This window comes from Staurois parvus, unplaced genomic scaffold (assembly GCF_062004578.1).
Source record: "Staurois parvus isolate SC_StPar_1 unplaced genomic scaffold, SC_StPar_1.0 ptg000140l, whole genome shotgun sequence".
Taxonomy (NCBI): Eukaryota; Metazoa; Chordata; class Amphibia; order Anura; family Ranidae; genus Staurois; species Staurois parvus.
Window position 1 is genome coordinate 1,051,581 of NW_028317936.1, and position 21,537 is coordinate 1,073,117.

The 21,537-nt window shown below is 38.9% G+C and overlaps 1 protein-coding gene across 1 annotated transcript in view; it reads right to left on the minus strand.

The window, feature by feature from the left end:
• The window catches only part of LHX6 (LIM homeobox 6), a 181,671-nt gene that overhangs the window by 14,977 nt on the left and 145,157 nt on the right, over positions 1 to 21,537 (minus strand). Inside the window, exons 4-8 of the mRNA XM_089673539.1 lie at positions 20,516 to 20,736; positions 12,042 to 12,142; positions 10,984 to 11,079; positions 7,348 to 7,522; positions 3,004 to 3,107 (exon numbers count right to left, since the gene is read on the minus strand). Of these exons, the coding sequence (XP_089529665.1) occupies positions 3,004 to 3,107; positions 7,348 to 7,522; positions 10,984 to 11,079; positions 12,042 to 12,142; positions 20,516 to 20,736 (697 nt within the window). The remainder of the gene's footprint in view (positions 1 to 3,003; positions 3,108 to 7,347; positions 7,523 to 10,983; positions 11,080 to 12,041; positions 12,143 to 20,515; positions 20,737 to 21,537) is intronic.

Below are 21,537 nucleotides of genomic sequence, written 5' to 3' on the forward strand. Positions count from 1 at the left end.
TAAATGGTCTGTAGCCTTCTGTGAATGTTGGACAGCATGCACCAATCAAGAACTCAATGTCACGTTGCTTGTCTTTGGAATCCATTTTTTGCCTGCAATGAACCAGAAGACGAAGAGTTACTGTAGAAGAAGAGTTACTGTACCAACGTGTGAAACTTAAATGACCTACTGTATGTAAGCTAACAAAAAAGTTTTTTTCCACTTTTGCATTACTTTCGATACAGCTCTTGAACATACATTGAAAACATGCAGCCTTCCCATATGGCATAAACATATATTTGAAATATATTTGAAAAATATTCTTCCCAAATATATTGACTTATATTTGAAATACTACAATTTTGGCCACATTCAATATATTTCAATATATATATATATATATATATCTCAATATATCAATCAAGTGCATTTTTTAGCATGGATGTAGCTGTGTGCATGGAGCAGTAGATTGCCAGGATCCTAAGGGAGCTGGAGGCTCCTGGAATGCGTTGATTACACGTGATTGTAACTTCACAAGGGCACAGACTGCTGGTAACCTTTTATGTCAGAACACATCTTCCCACTTCCAACCCCTTCGCTGCCGCAGTCAGCGGTTCCTACAGATTTATTCGTTAGATAAATGAAGCGAGTGAAATGCTTGTACCAGCAACCGCAAACATATATTTGAAATACTACAATTTTGGCCATATTCAATATATTTCAAAATATATTTCAATAAATAAATATATATATATATATATATATATACTGTATGTGGAAATGCGTTTTTATTACAAAGTATATGAAAAATATTTTTAAAAATACATTTCAAATACACTGTCTTTAAAAATACAAATCTACATTTTTGGAATGCATTTACAAATATATGTAGAAATTTATGTTAAAATGACTTTTTTATATGTTAAAAAAAATCTGAAGAATATATTTAAAAAATATATATTTTTAAATGTATGCCTTTAGAAAATATATTTAAATTTAAATTTTTTAGAACACGTTAAAATATATTAGTGTAGGCCAATATATTGTAAATATATGTTACATATATAATTTTTTTTTCTAAATATATTGGAAATATATTTTTCTTCCATGTGGGGTAACTCAATTCGTTTTTATTATGGCACCTTGGTCACAGCACCCTTGCATGCTTTTCACGCCTGCCTCCTGGGCTGGGTCTTTTGGCTGGCACCAGAGGAGTTTTTACACCGGCCAGAAGGTCAGCCATTGTATTGGCACCCCTTAAAGCACTTTTTTCTTTTTTTTTTTTGCACAGCATATATGCACATTACTCACTTCTGATTAGTAGGGTGTAGGTCCTTGGGCTTGCTCTGAAAGTCTTGGGGGGGGCATAAAAACCCTATAGTCAGGTTCTACCCCTCCCATGAGGTCTACCTTCGGGGAAGCCCCACCTACTATGGCAGGTCCCCTAAAGCATGGGGTCCACCTGGTTTTGACTGGGTGGACCATGAGTGCCCCAGTCTTTATCAGGAGTCTTGCGCCCTGGGTGGTCAGGGTCAAGGTACTTTCTCTTTGGAGGAGGACGATAGATACGACCTGTGCACTTTGTTGTGTGTTTCAGTTTCTTTGTGCTCACTTTTTTTGTTGCCCCTGGTGTTAGTTTTGGGTGTGTACATCATGGCATTAGAAAAAAATTAGAGTAGAAGTAGTTATACCAGGATTATGTCTGGTATAACATTTTTGGCCAGTGATGGTCTTTAATTTCAACATGCAGTGTATATACATATATATATATATATGTGTGTGTACTGCATGTTGAAATGTGTTTTTATATATTACAAAATATATGAAAAATATTTTAAAAAATATATATTTTTTAAATATTTTTCATATATTTTGTAATATATAAAAGATGCATTTTAACACGCAGTATATATATATATATATATATATATATATACTTACATTCTGCATGATGAAATGCGTTTTTATATATTACAAAATATATGACAAATATTTTTAAAATTACATTTTTTTACAAATATTTTTTCATATATTTTGTAATAAAAACACATTTCAACATACAGTATGTGTGTGTGTGTATATATATATATATATATATATATATATATATATATATATGTATATATACAGTGAAGGAAATGCGGATTTGATCCCCTGCTGATTTTGAATGTTTGCCCACTCACAAAGAAATGATCGGTCTAAAAATCGAATGTTCGGTGTATTGTAACACTAAGAGACAGAGTAGCAACAAAAAATTCAAAAGAAATGCATGTCTAACAAATGATGACTGATTTCCATGTTCATAAGGAAAATAAGTATTTGAACCCCTATCATTCAGCAGGATTTCTGGCTACCAGGTGTCTTTCATACAGGTAACAAGCTGAGATTAGAAGCAGTCTCTTAAAGGGAGTGCTGCTAATCTCATTTTGTTACCTGTATAAAAGACACCTGTCAACAGGAGCAATCAAACAATCAGATTCCAAACTCTCCACCATGGCAAAGACCAAAGAGCTGTCCAAGGATGTCCAGGGTATCAAATACTTATTTCTTTCACTGTATATTTATTTAAATATATTTTCAAATATATACTGAATACGGCCAAAATTGTAGCATTTCAAATAATGTCAATATATTTGGGAAGAATATTTTTAAGATATATTTCAAATATATTTTTCTTCCATATGGGTTGCTCTGTAGTAAGACTGAATTTAGTGCCCAGCTTCTGTAAATGTCACAGCACCATGCCTTGAGTATTATAAAAAAGAACACATCCCTAACATCCCTTTAGATGTGCATTCCTGCTGGCCACTGAGTGCGGAAGACTTTAGCAGATTTCCTATCACTTCCTGTTTTGGCAGTGGGACAGTGAAAAGACATTTCCCTAATGGGAAACAGATGGCAAAAAAAAAGACATGGGTTATAACCCTCCCTTACGCTATCCAAAATAAAACAAAAGGTTTGCCTTCAGTTATAGTTTAGGTGAAGGGTGTACATTGTTTAAATAAGGCAGTACATACTACCTACCTTCTCTCCTCTGTTTGACAGTGTTGCTTCCATGTCACTTTTTAGATGCACTGGGGGAGCAGCGTAGGGAAGTCTGCAGTGCACCTGCCCACACTGTACCTGACCTGTACAACAACATGGAACAATCTCAGCACATAGAACAAAACAGGTTGTCCCTGTACATAATAGTGTAAGGTAACAATGTAACGATTCAAAGCATGCCACTGACCCCAAGAAGCAAATAATTGTCCCATACATACAGTTCCATTACCTTGTTACGCAGGTCTTTTGATGGTTCTTTTCTGCTCCCCATGGCTCAGTATCTAGCCTGCTCAGTGCATCCACATGAGAGCTAACCAACTCACTGAATATTTATACACAGACACTAATTGCAATTTAAAAAGTCTCAGATGGGGGACACTAACCTTTAATTGCCATTTTAAACCGTGTGTGTCACCTTGTGTGTCTGTGCCAAGGCCGGAAATTCCAGGGGGGGGGGAAACTTCTGATCCGGGCCATTTGGGTGATTTCTGTTATCATTATGATTTAATAAGGAGCCAAACAACTATGTGATCATAAATAGCTTCCTATGATCATCACCCTTAACCCCTTCACGCCTAAGGGTAAAACAAATCTAAATGCCTAAGCACAATTTTGCAACTTTGACATGTGTTAGAAAAATCGTACATATCATCACTACTTTGTACATCCGGGTGAATTATACCGCGTTTTTTTCAGGATAAATTGAGCTTTCATTTGGTGGTTAATGGTAATGGATTTTCCTGATTTTTTTTTATTATCAAAGGAAAACTGGCCCAAAATAGTAAAAAAAAAAATATTTTTTTTTATTTAGCTGTGTGTTTCTTGTTACTACCATAACCTACCACCAAAGAACAACCCAAAATCAATTCTCCAGCTCTTGACGATCGCAGCAATACCATATATGTGTGTTCTTTGTTTTTTGTACCTGTAGTATAGCCCAGAAACAATAGTGCATATTTTGTTTTTGTCCTTTTTTTGTACCTAAAACACGCTGACACTAACTGAAACTGATACCAATTTTTTTTTAAATCCTGACCTTTTGACTTTGACATTTGACCCTGACCTTGACCCAAACACTTACCCTGGCAGTGAACTAGATCAGATCTAGGTATTTTTTATTTTATTTTTTTAATATTTATTTATTTATCTTTTTTTTTAACAAATATATTTTTTACCAATAGCGACTGATCAGGTTTCATTTTAAAAGTAAAAGAAAGCCAACTGTCTGCCCAAGCAATAATCCTACACCCACAGTTGATCCAGAGGAAGGCAAAAAAAACAGCAAAACATGATCCAATTTGCTCCTGCAGGGAAAAAAATTCCTTCCTGATCCCCCGAGAGGCAATTGGATATTCCCTGGATCAACTTTACCTATAAATGTTATATCCAGTTATATTCTGTGTATCTAGGAAATAATCCAGGACTTTCCTACAGCAATCCACTGAGCTGGCCAGAACCAACTCATGAGGGAGTCTATTCCACATTTTCACAGCTCTCACTGTGAAGAAACCTTTTCTTTTTCTCCAGATGTAAAGAGTGCCCCCTTGTCCTCTGTGATGACCTCAGGGTGAATAACTACACCGAGTTCACTATACGGACCACTGATGTATTTATACATGGAGATCATATCCCCCTTATGTATTATACATGGAGATCATATCCCCCCTTATGTATTATACATGGAGATCATATCCCCCCTTATGTATTATACATGGAGATCATATCCCCCCTTATGTATTATACATGGAGATCATATCCCCCCTTATGTATTATATATGGAGATCATATCCCCCCTTATGTATTATACATGGAGATCATATCCCCCCTTATGTATTATACATGGAGATCATATCCCCCCTTATGTATTATACATGGAGATCATATCCCCCCTTATGTATTATACATGGAGATCATATCCCCCCCTTATGTAATATACATGGAGATCATATCCCCCCTTATGTATTATACATGGAGATCATATCCCCCCTTATGTATTATACATGGAGGTCATATCCCCCCTTATGTATTATACATGGAGATCATATCCCCCCTTATGTATTATACATGGAGATCATATCCCCCCTTATGTATTATACATGGAGGTCATATCCCCCCTTATGTATTATACATGGAGATCATATCCCCCCTTATGTATTATACATGGTGATCATATCCCTCCTTATGTATTATACATGGAGATCATATCCCCCCTTATGTATTATACATGAAGATCATATCCCCCCTTATGTATTATACATGGAGATCATATGCCCCCTTATGTATTATACATGGAGATCATATCCCCCCTTATGTATTATACATGGAGATCATATCTCCCCTTATGTATTATACATGGTGATCATATCCCCCCTTATGTATTATACATGGAGATCATATCCCCCTTATGTATTATACATGGAGATCATATCCCCCCTTATGTATTATACATGGAGTTCATATCCCCCCTTATGTATTATACATGGAGGTCATATCCCCCCTTATGTATTATACATGGAGATCATATCCCCCCTTATGTATTATACATGGTGATCATATCCCTCCTTATGTATTATACATGGAGATCATATCCCCCCTTATGTATTATACATGAAGATCATATCCCCCCTTATGTATTATACATGGAGATCATATGCCCCCTTATGTATTATACATGGTGATCATATCCCCCCTTATGTATTATACATGGAGATCATATCCCCCTTATGTATTATACATGGAGATCATATCCCCCCTTATGTATTATACATGGAGATCATATCCCCCCTTAATCTCCTCTTCTCAACAGAGAATAAATTCAGTTCCTCTAATCATTCCTCTAGCTGATCTCATCCATGCCTCTCATCAGTTTTGTTGCCCTTCTCTGTACTTTCTCCAGTTTCCCAATGTTCTTTTTGTGAATTGGTGAGGTGGGGGGCTTTTAAAAATTGTAATTTTTTTTTACACTTCTTTGCCTCACATTTACCTTTCTTGTTATCACAAGGGGGCTAACAACTCTCCTATGTGATAGCATGGGTAGCTGACAGGCAGGGCCGGGACCAGAGGTGGGCAGAAGGAGTTTGCTGTAGGGATGGGGGTGTCTTCCTTCTGTTAGTAACAGTGGCAGTAATTGCAAGTGACTGCTGGGCGTAGAACCCCTTAAGCATCTTTGCCATGGGATGACTTTGTCCCGGCACTGGTGACAGGTCTTCTTTGTAGGGCCATCAAGGGTCCTTAGACCCCCAATGTGTCCTCAGATCTCCACTGCAGCTAGTCAACCTCAGATCATACTTGATTAACTGCTTCCCCAGCTACAGTAACCTGGGAATAACACCTCTGAACCTAGAAGCAGCATAATACATATCACTTCTGGGCTCCTTAGTCGTAGAGGGGTCGAGGAATAAATATTCCCTGAGCAGCTCCTGCTTTACATTTTACAATAGTTTACCTTGGTCCTGGGATCCCCAGAAAAATGGGAGAGCCTGGGAGCCACCACCGCAGGTGCTGGTAGAGTTGGGGTACCTTCCCATATGGAAGAAAAACATATTAAAAATATATTTTAAAAATATTCTTCCCAAATATATCGCCATGTATTTGAAATACTACAATTTTGGCCGTATTCAATATATTTCAAAATATATTTCAATAAATATCTATATCTATATATACAGTATATATATATAAATATATATCTACTGCATGTTGAAATGCGTTTTTGTTACAAAATATATGAAAACATTTTTTAAAAATACATTTCAAATATACTGTATGTCTTTAAAAATACAAATCCACAAATGTTTGTAAAAATATATGTTAAAATTACTTTTTTATATGTTAAAAAAAATTTTTCAAATATATATTTTTTAAATATAATCTTCAGATTTTTTTTTACATATAAAAAAGTCATTTTTACCATGCATGCTTACATATATTTGTAAATGCATTCCAAAAATGTAGATTTATATTTTTAAAGACATACAGGGTATTTGAAATGTATTTTTAAAAATATTTTTCATATATCTTGTAATAAAAACGCATTTCAACATGCAGTGTGTATATATATATATATATATATATATATATATATATTGAAATATATTGAATATGGCCAAAATTGTATCATTTCAGATATATAGCAATATATTTGGGAAGAATATTTTTTAAATATATTTCAAGTATATTTTTCTTCCATGTGGGTTGGCAGCTCTGTAAATAGTAATCAGTTGGCACTGAAGGGTATGTAACTTGCTGTTTGCCTGAAATTTTGACTTGGTGTTTTAAAGTCCCCTTTGCAACATTTTATGGTAGGATAAAAGTGGAACTTACTTTCTATGTATCCGTGTAATGTGACCATTCTCGCTCTTTCTGGACTGCTGAAGGGGGAGAAGTGAATGTCATCAGACAGGGAAGAGGTGAGACGAGTCGGGTTCGGCCCCGGTGGAGGTACTGAATGCTGTGGGGTGTGCTTTTTATGTCGCGCTCTGCAGTTCTGAAACCAAACCTGGAGATCGCAAATGTCAGGAAAAGGTTACTGATGGTGCATTGTATGAAGCAATAAAATAATGAATGGAACGCATTTCGACTAAAAACGAAACAACATACGTTGTAATTCAGTTGCACTAATGTTGTAGGGACAATTTAGACAGGAGCCAATTAGCCTACCAGCATGTCTTTGGAGTGGGAGGAAACCCACACAGGTGCTGCTGTGGTTGGGATTCAAACCAACAACCCTACTGCTGCCAGGCAGAAGTGCTAACCATTTAGCCACCGTGCTGCCCCATGGGATTTGTGATGGAATGGAAAAGTAGTAGGTGGGGGCTCCTCTGAAGGGAAACCCTAGCCATATGTTCTCATGACCTCCCCCCCCCAAGACTTTAAGGCAAGTCCAAGGACCTACACCCTACTAATCAGGAGTGAGTAAAGTGCATACGTTGTGTGCAAAAGTGCTTGGGGGTGCCAATTTGGAAGACAACGGCTGGCCTTCCGGCCGGTATTAGGGCTCCCCTGGTCCTGGCCGAAAGACCTAGCTCAGTAGGCAGTTGCAAAAAAACATAAAGGGGTGCTGTGACCAAGGTGCCATACTAAAAATGCAGTGAGTTGCCCCAAAGTGAATTTTTCTTTCACCCCTGGACTGTCACTCCAGGGGCACAAACAGGGGTGGACTGACAACTCATGGGGCCCCCGGGCAATAGGAAATCATGGGGCCCCTGTGTCCTCTCCCACACTCAAACCTCACCCAAAAAAGCCTATGAAAGGTACCAGGGACATCTCATGGGGCTGCCTACTGACCCGGGCCCTCGGGCAGTGCCTGAGTACCTGAATGGTTAGTTTGCCCCTGGGCACAAGCACTGCAGTCTTTTCTGAGCCTGGCCCCCACCCCGGCCAGGCAAATGCAGACCTGTCCCTACTAGGAAGGCTTAAGCACTTGGGGAGAACCCTGCCTTCAGCTAGGGGCAAGTCTGGCAAAGCAGGTTAGAATCAACCTGGGAGGAAAAGAACCCTCCCCCCTTATTAAATTTGGAATTCCTGATGGCTCCTCTAATTGGGAAAGGGAACTGGTGCCCTGATCCCAAAAACCCATAAGAACAGATATTTTACCTCATCTTAGCCAAAAGAGTAAGAAGCAACTAAATAAAGTGTCTCTCACAAAGTGTGGAATGACCCCACAATGATTGGTGGACATGGTGAAAGGTTAGTAGTCTTGCCTTAAAGGACTTAAATCAGACAGTGGATAGATAAGCAAGAGTCAATAAGATCAGAATGAGAGAAGGGGACACCAAGGCTGGAACGTGGAGGAGATAAAGAATGAAACAACAAGAGTGGACTGAGGAGAAGAGGGAAGAAAGGAGACACTAGGTCCAGATTGTGAAAGAGGAGAAAGGAGGCAATGGGGCTGGATAGTGGAGAGTAGGCATAAGAGGAGTAATTCAAATTTCTGGTAAGATGCATGGTTTGGAAGGTGGTGAAGAGTGCTTTTTCGTTTCGCTAGTGGTGTTGAAGAGGGGAGCACTTATCAAATGTTCAAAGGATACTACACTATGATTTTTCTTCGGAGGTATTCCTTATGAGGATAATGATACATCCGTAGGATCAGCCTTGAGTGGATTCTTATGAGGAATGAGATGTAAAGCCATATACAAGTATTTTTAGAGTAAGAGTATTCAATTCAGCCACATTGAAGTAGACTCTGGGTGGATTTTACAAATTTTGAACACAAATACACATCGATAGTTGTTTTTTGCTTTAAATTTTCTTCTTGAGGATAATGCACTATATGTACTTTTTGTTCTTTTGAGGTACACGTGGATACTAAAGAGTTACTTTTGGAGATGGATCAAGTGGAAATATGATATTTTGAAGATTCACAGACATTGAGGAGGTTTTTTTGACTTTGGACTTTTGGGAGAGAAAGTGTGACTTTTTTGTGCGTCTAGGGCAGGGGTGGGCAAACTTTTTGACTTGAGGGCCGCAATGGGTTCATATATTGGACCCGGGGGCCGGACCAAGAGTAGATGAATGATGTGTATGTGTCATCCATAGTAAGTATAGTAATATTCCCCCATAGTAAGCATAGTAATTAATCCCCCATAGTAATTAATCCCCCATATAGTAATTAATCCCCCATATAGTAATTAATCCCCCATAGTAATTCATCCCCCATATAGTAATTCATCCCCCATAGTAATTCATCCCCCATATAGTAATTCGTCCCCCATATAGTAATTCGTCCCCCATATAGTAATTCGTCCCCCATAGTAATTCATCCCCCCTATAGTAATTCATCCCCCATAGTAATTCATCCCCCATATAGTAATTCATCCCCCATAGTAATTCATCCCCCATATAGTAATTCATCCCCCACATAGTAATTCATCCCCCATATTAATTCATCCCCCATATAGTAATTCATCCCCCATATAGTAAGTCCCCCATATAGTAATTCATTCCCCATATAGTAAGTCCTCCATATAGTAATTCATTCCCCATATAGTAAGTCCCCCATATAGTAATTCATTCCCCATATAGTAAGTCCTCCATATAGTAATTCATTCCCCATATAGTAAGTCCTCCATATAGTAATTCATCCCCCATATAGTAAGTCCTCCATATAGTAATTCATTCCCCATATAGTAAGTCCCCCATATAGTAATTCATTCCCCATATAGTAAGTCCCCCATATAGTAATTCATTCCCCATATAGTAAGTCCCCCATATAGTAATTCATTCCCCATATAGTAAGTCCTCCATATAGTAATTAATTCCCCATATAGTAAGTCCCCCATATAGTAATTCATTCCCCATATAGTAAGTCCTCCATATAGTAATTCATTCCCCATATAGTAAGTCCCCCATATAGTAATTCATCCCCCATATAGTAAGTCCCCCCCCTGTGTCAATTCACTTACCTTTTGGTCCGCGCGTTCCTCTCGTATTCCCGCGCCGTTCTGGTCTTCAGGGAGGACTGTGAGAGGAGTTCGTCACGCTGCCCCGCCTACATCCTGACAGCTGCAGAGTCCTGACGTCCGAGAGGAGGGAGGGGGGCGGCCATCCGAGAGGAGAGGAGGGGAGGGGAGAGGAGGAGAGGAGGGAGGGGAGAGGAGGAGAGGAGGGAGGGGAGCGGGCGCCCGGCACACAGGAGAGCCGCATCTAAATTTGTAAAGAGCCGCGGCTTGCCGACCACTGGCCTTGCGGGAGCCTAGCTCCGCGGGCCGGATTAAAAGGTCCGCCGGGCCGTATACGGCCCGCGGGCCGTAGTTTGCCCATTGCTGGTCTAGGGTGTTTATTTAATTTTATATAATTTAGATAGTAATTTTGTGGGTATACCGATTTTTTATTCAGTAAGAGGAGTAATTACTTAAAACCAGCTCTACCAAGGTATCTTTATTATTATGACCAAATGAAGAGTTGATCCATGATAATGATCCAATACTGAGAACATTAACATTTTCTTAGAATACTGACCTGAATAACTCTTCTGCTTAGTCCTGTCATGTCTGCAAGTTTCTGAAGCGTTTGTGCATCGGGATTATTATCCTGAGCAAACTGTGCTTGCATCACCTGAGAACAGAGAGAAGATAAGTGAGATAGATGGTTATAGCTCTATGTATGAGCTTCACCAACACCAGAAGTCTGGTCATAGATTTTTGTACCATGTATGAGCTCCACCAAGACTAGAAGTCTGGTCATAGCTCTTTGTGCCATGTATGAGCTCCACCAAGACCAGAAGTTTGGTCATAGCTCTTTGTGCCATGTATGAGCTCCGCCAAGACCAGAAGTTTGGTTATAGCTCTTTTTGCTATGTATGAGTTCTGCCAACACCAGAAGTCTGGTTATAGCTCTTTGTACCATGTATGAGCTCCACCAACACCAGAAGTCTGGTTATAGCTCTTTGTACCATGTATGAGCTCCACCAACACCAGAAGTCTGGTTATAGCTCTTTGTGCCATGTATGAGCTCCACCAAGACCAGAAGCCTGGTCATAGCTCTTTGTACCATGTATGAGCTCCACCAACACCAGAAGTCTGGTCATAGCTCTTTGTACCATGTATGAGCTCCACCAAGACCAGAAGTTTGGTTATAGCTCTTAGTACCATGTAAGAGCTCCACCAAGACCAGAAGTTTGGTTATAGCTCTTTGTATCATGTATGAGCTCCACCAACACCAGAAGTCTGGTTATAGCTCTTTGTACCACATATGAGCTCCACCAACACCAGAAGTTTGGTTATAGCTCTTAGTACCATGTAAGAGCTCCACCAAGACCAGAAGTTTGGTTATAGCTCTTAGTACCATGTATGAGCTCCACCAACACCAGAAGTTTGGTTATAGCTCTTAGTACCATGTAAGAGCTCCACCAAGACCAGAAGTTTGGTTATAGCTCTTAGTACCATGTATGAGCTCCACCAACACCAGAAGTCTGGTTATAGCTCTTAGTACCATGTATGAGCTCCACCAACACCAGAAGTCTGGTTATAGCTCTTTGTACCATGTATGAGCTCCACCAACACCCGAAGTCCTCATACCTGCAGCTGTTCCGCTGTGAATGAAGTGCGCGCTCTTTTTGCTGGTTTTGGCTGGCTGTCTTGTTCTGATGGCACAGCTCCCTCCAACGTAATACCATTGCCTGAAAATGCAGAGACTTTTCACTCATCTTGTAACAATCATCATCAATGCATCCTCTGCTTGCTCAGTACAGATATATACACTTGTCTTTTTTTTTCTTTATACTTGCAAGTTCTTTACAGTGCAAGTATTTTTTGCATAATTCACGTGTGTGTTTGGGGCTGACTATGATTTCCTGAAAGCCCCATTCATAGCAACCAGAGTCTGAACGCTTATGGATGAAAAATATATTTTAAATATATTTTAAAAATACATTCTTAATATATTCTTCCCAAATATATTGACATATATTTCAAATACTACAATTTTGGCCGTATTCAATATATTTAAAATATATATTTCAATATATTTGTGAATATATTATTAAACATATATTCAGAACACATGCTGCAATATATATCAAAGTGTAATTTGGAATGCATTTACAAGTGTATTTAAAAATCTATGTTTAAATGCATTTTTTTTAGATGTTCAAAAATATCTAGAAAATATATTTTGAAAAATAGATTTTTAAATATATGTCTTTGGAAAATATACTTTAATTTACATTTTTGAATACATGTTAAAATATATTCGTCTAGGCCAATATATTGTAAATATATGTCGCATGTATAATTTTTATTTTTCTAAATATATTGAAAATATATTTCTCTTCCATATGGGAAAACTTCATTCTTGTCCGTTCATGTGTCCAATTACATATGAATGGCCACCGGTGTTGTCAGCCACTCATTGCTTTGAAACTGATTGAAGGAAACTTTGCTAATTCTCCAGCAGGAAATCATTGTTGGCCCAAAACACACATGTGAATGATTCCTAATAGAAATGCTAAATATTGTTCATATAAAACAGTCTTATCAATTTTTTAAACATTATTGAGTTCCTGATGGGACCTGATGGGACAAAGGCCATGTAGTACTATGTCCAATCTTCCTACCCTGCTTTGATTTTAGGAGCAGCCTCCCTTGGCCTCTCAATACCGCAGCTAGCAACAAGGTGACTGCTTTAACCTCCTCGGCGGTATGATTCTTTCCATTTTTTTGAGCTGAAAGCGGTACCATTTTTTTGCATAGAAATATGTAGTTTTTTATTGTAGGCTGTAATTTTTAGGAATAACTCACTGAAATCTGTCCGAACAAGAGTCTAGTAAACATCCCGGGTATGATAAAACTTGAAACACGAAATCATAAATTATAATTTAATAAATAATCATAAAAATAATAATATAATAATATTAAATTTAATTCAATAATATAATCAAACCAAAAACACTGAAATTTGAAATACAGAGGAAAATTCGCACATCGCTGAGCAAAGTCGCAAAATCGTTTTCAGTGTCTGATGACGAATTTCCCCACAAATCATTATCACTCAATTCTGCAAGTGGTTCTGATTTACTATCGCTGTTCTAAAACCGCTTTTGACGTAAAGGGACGCTTTTTGGACGCCATGGACTTTTCTAAGTTTCCAGGCAGAAAGAACAGTCAAAATGCAGGCAGGGCACAGGACAAAGCAGTAGGGACAAAATATATATGAAATGCATTGAAGCAGCAATGACAGCAAAAATGAAATTTTTTAAAAATTTCAAATTTCCCGCCGTACAAACAGGGACCGGAACACGAAAGCCGGATGCCGGCATCGGCCGGAGGAGATGGCCGGGGACGCTGCAGGGGGGAACACATCGTGGGAGCGAAGGACAAGGTAAGTGCTGCAGGGACCCCCGGAGAACGCCGCATGGTAAGCCCGAGTGTAGCTCGGGGTTATCGCTCTTCGTACTGAAATTTTACCCCGGCTACACTCGGGATTACCGCTAAGGAGGTTAATAGTGAGTGTTTGTCTTCATTTCCCAGCACTTGCCCAAGGCAAGCACAAACTGAAGAATGCAGAGGGACAGGGGCAGGGGGCATGCGCCTTGCATAGCAACACATCCGTTTAGCTCATTGTGGTGATTCCCCCTCTCCCAGTCTGAGCTCCCCACATGGAAGAAAAATATATTTGAAATATATTTTAAAAATATTCTTCCCAAATATATTGACATATATTTGAAATACAATTTTGGCCATATTCAATATATTTCAAAATATATTTCAATAAATAAATAAATATATATATATATATATATATATATATATATATATACTGCATGTTGAAATGCCTTTTTTATATATTACAAAATATCTGAAAAATATTTTTTTTACACTTTTTTTAAATATATTCTTCATATTTTTTATTAACATATAAAAAAGTTATTTTAACATATATTTTTACATATATATATAAGTGCATTCCAAAAATGTAGATTTGTATTTTTAAAGACATACAGTGTACTTGAAAATGTATTTTTAAAAATACTTTTCATATATTTTGTAATAAAAATGCATTTCAACATACAGTATATGTATATATATATATATATATATATATATACACATATATATATATATATATTTATTGAACTATATTTTGAAATATATTTAATATGGCCAAAGTTGCAGTATTTCAAATATATGTCAATATATATTTGGGAAGAATATTTAAAAAATATATTTCAAATATATTTTTCTTCCATGTGGGGATTGTGCTAGGATTGGAACCGAGCTGCTGCTAATGAGCTGTGAGTGGGAGCTGCATTTTTGGAATGCATGTACAAACATATGTAAAAATGTATGTTAAAATTACTTTTTTATATGTTCAAAAAATCTGAGGAATATTTCAACATGCAGTGTATATATGTATATATATATATATTAAAATATATTGAATATGGCGAAGATGGTAGTATTTCAAATATATGTTAATATATTTGGGAAGAATATTTTTAAAATATATATTAAAAGTATTTTTCTTCCATATGGGTCACTATCCTTTATGAGGCTTGATTTTTTTTCAGGAACTGCAGAAGGAGGCACAATCTTCATTATTTGAAGGCAGGTGCGGACTGACAACTCATGGGGCCCCCGGGCAATAGGGGATCATGGGGCCCCTGTGTCCTTGCCCAAACTTAAAAAAGCCTATGAAAAAGGTACCAGGGGCATCTCATGTGGCCCCCTACTGACCCCGGGCCCTCGGGCAGTGCCCGAGTTTCCAAATGGTCAGTCCGCCCCTGTTTGAAGGATGTTGGTAAGGTAAAGATTTTAGGTAAGTCACCATATTTCTTTTAGGGGTGGGGGGCCAGGGTGTAGGTGCAAGCCCCAGAGAAGAGCCACTGGGCTGTAGTTGTTCCCAGCCTCTCTGCTGACAGAAGCTCTCCACAGTGTATGAAGAGATACCAGGCATGGGGGGAAGTGAGGGGAGGGGGAGTTTAGGGCTAAAGTGTATGTGGAGACACAAGGTGAGGGGCCCTCCCACATGGAAGAAAAATATATTTTAAATATATTTTTAAAAATACATTCTTTATATATTCTTCCCAAATATATTGACATATATTTCAAATACTACAATTTTGTCCATAATCAATATATTTCAAAAATATATTTCAATGTATTTGTGAATATATTATTAAAAAAATATTCAGAACACACGCTGCAATATATATCAAAGTGTAATTTGGAATGCATTTACAAGTATATTTAAAAATCTGTTTAAATGCATTTTTTTAGATGTTCAAAAATATCTGGAAAATATATTTTGAAAAATATATTTTTAAATATATACCTTTGGAAAATATATTTTAATTTACATTTTTGGAATACATGTTAAAATGTATTCGTGTAGGCCAATATATTGTAAATATATGTCGCATGTCTAATTTTTTTTTCTAAATATATTGAAAATATATTTTTCTTCCATATGGGCTGCCAGTTGGGCTGTATAGGGAACCATGATTTATGAGTGCAAGCAGGGGCAGGCTGACAACTCATGGGGCCCCCGGGCAATAGGGGATCATGGGGCCCCTGTGTCCTTGCCCAAACTCAAAAAAGCCTATGAAAAAGGTACCAGGGGCATCTCATGGGGCCCCCTACTGACCCCGGGCCCTCGGGCAGTGCCCGAGTTTCCAAATGGTCAGTCCGCCCCTGAGTGCAAGGCATCATGAACTGCTCCAGAGAAGGTTGCCACCACAGTGCTCCACACTTACAGTATTATGCTATGGAAAGCAGTGGTGACATCATCACATCAATGCCACAGTCTGCATCATAAAGGATTGTTCAGTACCATAGTGGAGGTGAAGAGGACCCATAATTGGCCTGAAGACATCTGATAAAAGTTTTTTTTTAAATGTAAGCAGAAAAAAACATGCTGGAGGGCATCAAGTCTGTATATGGGGGAGGGGTGGGTGTAATGGGGCTTTTAAGAGAGCTGTTCACAATTCACCGCCATTATGAAAAGATCTCTTCTTGGAAAAACTGAGACTTTTTCTTCTGAAACCAAAAATCTATGGGGCTTCATGGAGAGATGTAAACATCTGATAAAAGGTTTTTTTTAAAGGTAAGTTAAAAAAAAAACACGCTGGAGGGCGTCAAGTCTGTATATGGGGGAGGGGTGGGTGTAATGGGGCTTCAAGAGGGCTGCTCTCAATTCACTACCATTATGAAAAGATCTCTTCTTGGAAAAACTGAGACTTTTTCTTCTGAAACCAAAAATCTATGGGGCTTCATGGAAAGACGTAAACATCTGATAAAAGGGTTATTTTTAAAGGTAAGTTAAAAAAAAACATGCTGGAGGGCGTCAAGTCTGTATATGGGGGAGGGGTGGGTGTAATGGGGCTTCAAGAGGGCTGCTCTCAATTCACTACCATTATGAAAAGATCTCTTCTTGGAAAAACTGAGACTTTTTCTTCTGAAACCAAAAATCTATGGGGCGTTATGGAGAGACGTAAACATGTGATAAAAGGTTTTTTTTTAAAGAACAGTTAAAAAAAAACATGCTGGAGGGCGTCAAGTCTGTATATGGGGGAGGGGGGTGTAATGGGGCTTCAAGAGGGCTGCTCTCAATTCACTACCATTATGAAAAGATCTCTTCTTGGAAAAACTGAGACTTTTTCTTCTGAAACCAAAAATCTATGGGGCTTCATGGAAAGACGTAAACATCTGATAAAAGGGTTATTTTTAAAGGTAAGTTAAAAAAGAACATGCTGGAGGGCGTCAAGTCTGTATATGGGGGAGGGGGGTGTAATGGGGCTTCAAGAGGGCTGCTCTCAATTCACTACCATTATGAAAAGATCTCTTCTTGGAAAAACTGAGACTTTTTCTTCTGAAACCAAAAATCTATTGGACTTCATGGAGAGACGTAAACATCTAAAGACTCTGGTGAGAAAAACTTGCTGCAAAGTCTTCCTAAGAAGAAAGGAAGCCAACAAACGATACAACCAAGAGCGACCATTCATACCTAAGATACTATATCCATTTGGAGTGCACTGTCCCTTTAATAAAAAAAAGAAAAAAAAGGCAAACGCACACAAAATAAAAACACTGTTCGGACTACTCTGACAACCCAATTTTCCTCTTATGACATCTGAGGACCATTCATTCAGTGTTGACTTTTCTTTGATGAGTGTCAGGAAAGAGTTACTGATGACTGGAAATATCCTGCCAGCTGGTTGCATGACTAATTGCCGAATCCCACAATTTCTGCACAAGGCACAAAAGAAGGAAGTTTATAATAAAAACACAATGCAAAGGTGGTATCTTAATTCAGTTCCAACAGCAGAAATATAGAACGTAGGAATACAGAAAATTGATGGTAGATAAAAAGCCAATTTGTTTCCTTGCATGGTTACAAAATCAGGTTTACAAAAAGGCCAACGGGTTCAACCTTTGCAGTTGTAAGTGAGAGAAATGTCACCAGAACACCAAGGATTCCTCAAAATGGGTCCAAAGCTTTATTTTGTGGTCACATGATAAACACAGGGCAAAGTTTCGGATCCACGCAGGCCCCTTCTTCAGTGACAAAAGGGACACTGCGTGGCTCCAGAATGGGAGAGTGGGAGAGTGCATGTGATCAGCATTGGGCCAATCAGCACTGTCCAGACAGAGGGTCAGGGGTTCTGCATCCTCCTAGAGCAGAAAGAAAACTCCTCCTACAAGCTTTAACCAGTGCTCTGCTGAAGTCACAAGACTGCTCTAACTGCTGATGAGAAAAGGTATTTAGCAGTTTATATTTACTAAAATAATTGCATTTCCATATATATAGGGATGCAGACCGGGGAGAGCAGATATAGTGAATGCAGGGTCCGAGGAGACCAGATATAGTGAATGCAGGGTCCGGGGAGACCGGATATAGGGATGCAGAGTCCGGGGAGACCGGATATAGTGAATGCAGGGTCCGGGGAGAGTGGATATAGTGAATGCAGGGTCCGGGGCGACCAGGTATATTGATTGCAGGGTCCGGGGAGAGTGGATATAGCGAATGCAGGGTCAGAGGAGACCAGATATAGTGAATGCAGGGACCGAGGAAACCAGATATAGTGAATGCAGGGTTCGGGGAGACCGAATATAGTGAATGCAGGGTCCAGGAGACCGGATATAGGGAATGCAGAGTCCGGGGAGAGCAGATATAGTGAATGCAGGGTCCAAGGAGACCAGATATAGTGAATGTGGGGTCTGGGGAGAGCGGATATAGTGAATTCATGGTCCGGGGAGACCAGATATAGTGAATGCAGGGTCCAGGGAGACCAGATATAGTGAATGCAGGGTCCGGGGAGACCAAATATAGTGAATGCTGGGTCCGGGGAGACCAGATATAGTGAATGCTGGGTCCGGGGAGACCAGATATAGTGAATGTAGGGTCCGGGGTTTAGTATCACTTTAAATTAATTTCCTTAGGCACAAAAAAAGGAACTTTAAAGGGAAAACACAACACAAAGGTGGTATCTCAATTCCGTTCTTACATCAGAAACATTGAACATAGGAAACCAGAAAACTGAAAGCAAATAAAACCCAGTGGTGGGGAAAATTAACAAAGAGTGGCACAAGCTTAGTGCTTGGACTGCTCTTACTGTATAAACTAAGGAAAAGGTGCAGATCCTGCTCCTAATTAACAAAATGGGTGAAAGTCTCTACGTTAATTGGGAGCAATATGTTTCCTTTGTCACTCATTGCATAGCTATATCATTTATTAGGTTACAAAAGGGCCATCGGGTTCCACCTTAGCAATTCCACTGTAGCCCAAAGGAAACCAGGAAAAAAAATCTTTTCCAGCCCTGATGACGTGGAAGTACTGACCCAAAAAACACATTGGTTCTTCCGATCTCCTATCATGTGCAATAAAGATTTACCGCACTCACATTATATCTATGGCACTCTCATCCTTTCTACGTTTCTGTAGATATTGTATACATAGGGCACAAAAGAAGGGAGTTTAGAGAGAAACAGATCACAAAGGGGGTATCTCAGTTCCATTTGTAAAGCAGAAACATAGGACACAGGAAGACGGAAAATCGATAGTGTATAAAACCCAATGGAGGAAATGAAAAAAGAGCGGCCCAAGCACAATGCTTGGGCCACTCTTTTAAACTAAGGGAATGGAGCAGATCCCGCTCTGGGAAAAGAGCCCCTTTGTTAATTAGAAACAATATGTTTCCTATGTCACTCATTGCATAATTACATAATTTATTAGGATAAAAAAGGTCATCAGGTTCCACCTTAGCAGAGCCACCACAGCAGTTTTGGTCCAATGGAAACCAGGACAAACCCCTATGGGAAACAATAGCTAATTTTGGTTCTCAGGGGTAATAGTCTTTCCAGGCCCTGATGAAGGGTAAGTATTGAGCCCTTGAAACGCGTTGGTTTTTGTGATCTCCCATCGTGTGCAATAAAAATTTACTAGACTCACATTATATCTTTGACACTCTCATCCTTTTCACATTGTGTATGTATACATAGGGCATAAAAGATGTAATTTACAGTATAATAAAAACACAATGCAAAAGGTGGTATCTTAATTCAATTCTTACAGCAGAAACATAGAACATAGGAATCCAGATAAAACTCAATATGTTTCCTTCTTCATTCAATGCATAGTTGCATAGCTCATTAGGTTTAAAAAAGGCCAACAGGTTCCAGTTTGGCAGGAGTTTTGGTCCAAAGGAAAGCAGGACAAGCCCCTATCGGAAACAATACTTGACTCGCTGTCATAACACTTACGTGATTGGGAGCCTACTTCCCGAAAGACTCCCAACCAGAGATCCCCATCCCTAGAGATGCTCCATAACAGCTCCATAACTGTGCTGAGAGCATGCAATGACACTGCCGAAAAACCTCAGCTGCTAAGGATGCACATGTGCTGTATGTGGGTGTTAAAGCCCACCCTCCTTACTGCCGCACATATGTGTTACATGGTGGGCAAGAGGTTAAATTGCCACACAATCCATAAACTACCCCAATCAGATAAAAAAAAAAGAACATTGTCGCTCAAAGCTAAATTCCCAAAGACTTACCATTTTCTGCCGCTCTTTTTAGGTTTTCTATCATGGTGTCATAGTGGATTCTGCATAAGACCTTTTCCTCCACCAGGCCAAACTCCTCCCCCGTAGACAGTTGCCTTTTACAGGAGTAACACGCAAAGCAGGCTAAGTGGTAGGCGTTCCCCCGAGCTCTTCGCACCCAGTCACTGGCATAGATTTGTCTACCACACCGAGCACATTTGGTACCGAACCGGCTGGAATGCAAAAGAACATTTTTCAAAATTCACACAAGGTAAAAGCTGTAGACCAAACATAAGTATATATAGTATACAAAGTATATATAGCAAGATAGTTGACCTTTTATATGAGATCTTCACATATAAACAATTACAAGTGAACAGAATATGGAACCTGCAGCTATCTTCACTCAATGGTGACGTTTGGTATTTATCTACAGCTATAACGTACAATTGTATCTAAAAGTAATTGGGCACATTCAACTGGACTTGTTCTGCAAAGCTGAAGATGTTTTCTGGTTTCTCCAAGCCAGTTCTAATGAGTTTTAGGAATATACCCCAGAATTTATATCCACACAACACCCAAACACTTGGTATATGCAGTTCACTCAGGGCAGGATCAAGGGGTGGACAGGTGCAGCGCCATAAGGATAGGGGAACACCTAACAGTTGCTAATGGTGGTCCTGTTTGGTGGTCATACAGTAAAGATAATAAATATGTGATCACATGGCACTCTCATCCTTTCTGGATGCCTTTCCACATGGCTAAATCAGTGGCCCATGAAGCATAGTTACAAAGTTAGTTTGGCTGAAAAAAAGACAAAATTCCATGCAGTTCAACCATTAAAAAAAAGGTTATAATCCTATACCCACAGTTGATCCAGAGGCAGACAGAAAAAACCCAGCAAAGCATGATCCAATTTGCTCCTGCAGGGGAAAAAATTCCTTCCTGATCCCCCGAGAGGCAATCGGTTATTCCCTGCATCAACTTAAAAGTAGTAAATGGATATATAAATTGATTAAGTCAGAAACTGTATC